General features: G+C 36.2%; 1 protein-coding gene across 1 annotated transcript in view; it reads left to right on the top strand.

The window, feature by feature from the left end:
• Positions 1-6,000, top strand: part of ZC3H12C (zinc finger CCCH-type containing 12C) — a 55,153-nt gene that overhangs the window by 17,918 nt on the left and 31,235 nt on the right. The window contains exon 2 of the mRNA XM_006760815.2: positions 3,034-3,785. Within this exon, the coding sequence (XP_006760878.1) occupies positions 3,106-3,785 (680 nt within the window). The 5' untranslated portion in view covers positions 3,034-3,105. The remainder of the gene's footprint in view (positions 1-3,033; positions 3,786-6,000) is intronic.

Genomic DNA, 6,000 nt, shown 5'->3' with positions numbered 1-6,000 from the left:
CTCTTCTTTTCCCTCTGAAATCAATAAATATTTATTTTTTAAAAACTAATATTAGTCCAATTATTTCAAACTTTTGGTTTAAAGAGTACATATAAATTACATGATTTATCACAAGTTGAAGGTGTATGGTATTCACTAAATGCATTCATATGCAAATGAGTTTTATCTGGTTTAATATTGTAAGAAGCAAACAACTGATAATCCCATTTTTTCTCTCTATGTATATAATATAATTACATACCAGATTTACATAGTATCATCAGTACTTTTTTATATTAGACTGAAGGTGATTAATAAAGATTTAAGTACATTTTAGGGTGACTAATTTTCAGTTTAAAAACTATAGTATCTGGTTTTGTTTCTTTGAAAAATCAAGAATTTTATTTATGCTGTAAACATAACATTTCATTCTCATTTTCCCCACTGGCTGTATATTTTATAAGTATTTATCTTGTTTGAAACAGTCCATAACAAAAACACTGCTCAAAATTAAAATTATATTTCCTAGTTCAATTCAGAGATTTGGTCAGTGAATTATGATCTTGAAGAATTATCTCACAACAGCACTTCTGCAAAACCCAAACTTTTCAGGGGAGATAAAAACTGTTGCCCATTAACTACACTTCCTGCAGTCAGAGCAGATTGTGGGGTTTACAGAACAATGATGTCGGAGCTTCCAGATTGGTTTGGCAGCTGCATTGTTCTCAGAGGGTAAACCAGACGCACTTAAGTCCCAGTCTCTTTTATAGGCTTTTGTTCAAACCAAATTATGCTTTCACTGTGCTAGCCTTCAGGATGGCATGTTAAAGGAGTGCAGCTTAGCAACCAGCTTCTGGTTGCCAGGCAGCCCAGCTTCCAGTAGGTTTTCCTCTTTTAAAATACTTTTGGTGGGAGCTCTACGAAGGCCACAGTGCAGGTTTTTCTTTTAACTATACCCTTTTATTAGGATGCTGTTGGTGATTTGGTACTTGCTTCATGGTGTCAGTGTATTACAGTAGTTAATAAATCAGTGAGTGTAAAGATTTGGTTCCAAAGTTTCTTTAATTCTAAATAATATGGTTCATGAATATCCATATTAATAGAAAAAAAACTGAAATGGATACAGCCTCATCCTGGAGCAGATGTATGTGGAGCTCTCCTAAGGAATATTTCTATCAGTTGTACGTTCAGGAGCCAGGAGAGTTTAATGTTTCTTTAAAACTAATGAGTGCTACATTAGTAGAACAGTGATATTAAAATTACTGTCTTCTCAAGGGGTAAAATCTGAAAAAACTCCTGTGTAAGTATGCAGGAGTTCTACACTGAAGGAATTTTAAGTGTATTGTATCAAGTGAAAGATTTCCATGTTCTCCTCTCTAGTATTTACCATCATTAATATAATTTATTTCATTGTGTAGCAATATTTTGCACTGGTAAGTTCACCAAGTATGCGTTCAATGTGGGACTTAGAAAATAGCGTTTTCTTTTAACATTTATATAATAGCTCCTTTCTAGTGTAAATAAGATGTTAAAGAGCTTTAGAATTAAATGTTTTTCCAGTATCTTTTTTTAGGTTATATAAATAGATGTTTTATGACAGTCTCAGATTCAGCTGCCACTGGCTTACAATATCCATGGGTATACACTGAGATTGCCTTAATAAGTAAACTACTGATGTAAATACAGTTCTTCCAATGAAGCACAAGAGAAAATAATTTTATTTTGCTAACCTGTTCCTAGTAGAGAAGTAACAATTATTCCCAATAGACTCTGAGGGAAATGCTAAAGCAGCAGAAGCATTTTAAACAGTAATAGCAATTTTATAGGGGGAAAGTAGGAGAAAAGATGATTTTATTGTTAAATGCAGATAATGGTTAATTAGTTATCTGATATGATATAGGAATATTTTCTCCTATAAAATTCAAGAAATTAACATTTGTTCAATGTACATAATTATTTGCTGATTTTTTTTTTAATTTTCACCCGAGAATTTTTTTTTCATTGATTTCTAGAGCAAGTGGGAGAGAAGAAGGGATGAGGGGGGAGAGAGAGAAACACTGTCGTGAGACACATTGATTGGTTACCTCCCCCATGTGTCCCTACTAGGGCTGGGGAACCTGCAAGCGAGTACGTGCCCTTGACCAGGAATCGAGTCGACAACCCTTCAGTCTGAAGGCTGATGCTCTAACCACTGAGTAATTGGCCAGCGTTACTGCTAATTTTATGTGAAATATTTTCTCTGCTTTCTATAAATGTGTATAGACTAAAAGAGCTTTTCCCCACTTCCTGGAATGAAATAAACTCCAGTGTCCCTGGAGCTAAATAAGGGCAGCAAAACATTAAAAATTGCATCCTGTTGCTGTGTTTAGTATTTACAAAATAAGATTATTAGGGCAAACTATCTCTTAAATGGAATATAATTGACTTTATAATTATTTAATTTCATATTGGCTGTTGCTGAATCTGTGCTCTTTCAACTCAGTACTGGAATCATTTTTGAAATGTCTTTAGATTGTTTAAATTATTAATTTTAGAATTAATGATACTTTTACAATTATAAATTAGTGTGTGTGTTTTTTTCCTTTCCACATGGCTTTCTCTTTAAAAGAATTTTTACAATTTTTTATGAATTATCTTTTTAAATGTACATAAACTGTCATAGCATATCTAAAACATGCTTTTTGATAGTATTCTATATGTCACTCTAGAAACATACATAGGCCTTTCTAACAGTTAAAAAAAATCTCTCCCATCCTGGTTGAGAAGCAGCATGATTTAGTGAGAAGAATAGGAGTTTTAGAGTCAGACAAAAATTGGTAAAAAATACGGTTCAGTACTTATTACTTTGTTACCTTGGAGGGATCCCATGGCCTTTCTCATTTCTAACTTCATTTGCAAAACAAGGCTATCTTGGCAAGGGTGGTGAGGGCTGAGAGAATACGGGCTTAACATAACGAACATAGGTATTTATAGTTTGGTAATTCTCCTTTCCACTTGTATATTGAGACAAATGAAACAAATATTAAATTCTAAATATTTTACATTTTCCTCTAGGAATACGGGGTGCTTTGCATTCAGGAATACAGACAAAGCAGCAAAGTGGAGTCAGGTACACGGAACAGCTTCATGGGCTTGAAGGATCATCTGGGGCACGACCTGGGCCACCTTTGTGTGGAGAGCACTGACCCACATTTAAGCACATCTGTACCTTGGCCAATGGTAGAAAAACCAACAATGGATAAAGTTAATTCCGGGAAGGCAGGAAAGGAGGTGTCTGAAGAGAACGCGAGCTCCGGTGACTCTGAAGAAAGCACAAATTCTGATCATGAGTCAGAACAACTGAGTAGCGTTTCGGTAGAGCCATGCTTATTAACCAAGACTCACAGACAGCTATGTAGGTCTCCCTGTTTAGAGCCTCATGTCCTCAAAGGCAGTGAAATCTTACAAGACTTGACACCCGAAGAGCCCCAGACCACATCCAAGGAAGTGAAGAAACCCCCTGACGTGGTGCGAGAATACCAAACGAAACTGGAGTTTGCACTTAAGTTAGGTTATTCTGAAGAACAAGTTCAGCTTGTGCTGAATAAACTTGGTACCGACGCTTTAATCAATGATATTTTGGGAGAACTCGTCAAACTTGGAAATAAAAGTGAGGCTGAGCAAACAGTTAATACAGTGAACAGTATCATGCGGGAAACGTCTTCCCTGGAGTCTCAGCGGTCTGATTCTCCGATGCAAGAGATTGTCACCGATGATGGAGAAAACCTGAGACCGATCGTTATTGATGGCAGCAACGTGGCAATGAGGTAAGGGGGGAAATCATCAGTGATTAATACCAAGTCACCTTTAAGAGGTATTTCTAATTTTGTGACTGTTTCTCTTCTAACAGTTGTTAAAGTCAAGTTTATTCTGCATCCTAACATTAACTTACATATGTCTAATTGTATCTCTTTTAATGACCTAGCTCTCTACTTCTAGAGTGGTCAGCCATTTTCTCCCCATTTGTCCCTAAATAGAGACCTCCTTCCCAGATATGTCTCTCTTTTTTTTTTCTCTTCTGGCCCTATTACTCTGCTATAAAAATTAGCATTTGTTCCTGGCTTAGTGTTAACCACTAGTTTTAAATGAAGAATTTGAGTACAATAATAGTCCACAATTTTGTTTGGCTCAGTGGATAGAGCATCAACCTGTGGACTGAAGGGTCCTGGGTTCGATTCTGGTCAAGAGCACATGCCCACGTTGTGGGCTCAATCCCCAGTAGGGAGCGTGCAGGAGGCAGCAGATCAGTGATTCTCTCTCACCATTGATGTTTCTATCTCTCTCTCTCCCCCTTCCTTCCTCTCTGAAATCAATAATTATATTTTTAGAAAAGAAAAAAACACAGTTCTTTTAGAAAATAAACTATCTTTATGATTTGGGAACAAATAGTTTCAATTTTTATTTTACCTAAGAGATGTAATTCAGAAATAATTAGGAATTGAGGGAAAAAACAAATGCAGAAATTCTAATGAAATATTTTTATAAAATATTTTATAAAATTTTTGATGGCTTAAAATTTAAAGTGCATCTAACTTCAATTAGTACTGTACAGATAACTGCCCACAATGTTTAGAACACTGGGGACATAAAGATATATGAAGGCATCAATTATTCTTTTATAGAGCTCAGAATTTTATATATTGTTTTTCAAAAGGTGATCTAAGAACTTGTTAAAAATTTCAACAATAAAGATAAATTTTTAAAATAATTAAAGCACATTCTAGGACAGTGCTGTCCAGTGGAAATATCATGTGTAGCACATGTGTCATTTAAATTTTCTGGTACCTCCCTCGGTCCCTCCCCCATCCTCCCTTCCATTCTCTCTAAAAGTCAATGGAAAAAATACCCTCCCATGAGGATTAAAAATAAAAAAAAGAAACAGGTAAAATGAATGTAAATAATAAATTTTGTTTAGCCTGATATAGCCAAAATATCACTATAGCATATAATCAATTAAAAAATTGTTAATGATATATTTTGAATTGTTCCTTTCATACGTCTTCAAGTTGGGCATCTTACCCTCACAGCACACCTCATTTCAGACTTTCAATACTGCATGTGCTCAGTAGCCACATGTAGCTAGCATCTATTGCACAGTGTCGTTCTAGAGACCTACCTAGTCCACACACAGACCTGTCAAATCCAGATCAAAGTATAGACATCTCCTTTTGTAAGCAGTACCCCACTACAATGATGCATACTGAATTCTCAGCACCACTGTTTTTAGTAGGAGATAGCAAGTACTTCTGTATAGGGTGTAAGACGGATCAACTTGTCCAAATAACCTTTGTAAGTGGAAGCTATATTATCTTACTTGCAGTTATAAGCAAATGAAACTTGCAGGATTTAAATTACTTGCCCAAGGTAGAATATAGTATCAATCCAAATATGTCTGACTTCAAAATCTATACATTCTTTTTTAATATTTTTATTGATTTTAGAAGGAAAAGCGATAGAAACATCAATGATGAGAGAGAATCATGGATCGGCTGTCTCCTGCATGCCCCCACTGGGGATTGAACCCGCAACCCAGGCCTGTGCCCTTGATCGGAATCGAACCTGGGACCCTTCAGTCCACAGGCTGATGCTCCATCCACTGAGCCAAACCAGCCAGGGATATACATTTTTTTTTATCATATAATGAAAGACAAAAGCAAGTTGCAAAGGTTCAGGCCTGATCTTACAAGGCCTTGAATACCAGAGTAAGAAATTTAAGGTTGGCCCTAATCCAAAGGTAACTGAAGATTTTTTAGGAGGGCAATGTCAAGAGTAGAGTTATGCCTTAATGCTGATACCTGGCAGTGATGTTTAAAGTGGATTATAGGAGGTAGGAGATGAGTTTGGATGCAAACAACCGTTTTATAAAAGAGGGCTTTCAATGTCAGAGCAGTGGCCCAGCCAGAGTGGCTCTGTTATTTGAACATCTTCCTAGGCACCAAAGAGCAGCTGTTATCAGGTCACACACCTGAGTTGGGGCTTGAC

Source organism: Myotis davidii, unplaced genomic scaffold (assembly GCF_000327345.1).
Source record: "Myotis davidii unplaced genomic scaffold, ASM32734v1 scaffold137, whole genome shotgun sequence".
NCBI lineage: Eukaryota > Metazoa > Chordata > Mammalia > Chiroptera > Vespertilionidae > Myotis > Myotis davidii.
The sequence above is the reverse complement of the archived record's forward strand: the minus strand, read 5'-3'. Positions and strand labels throughout refer to the sequence as shown.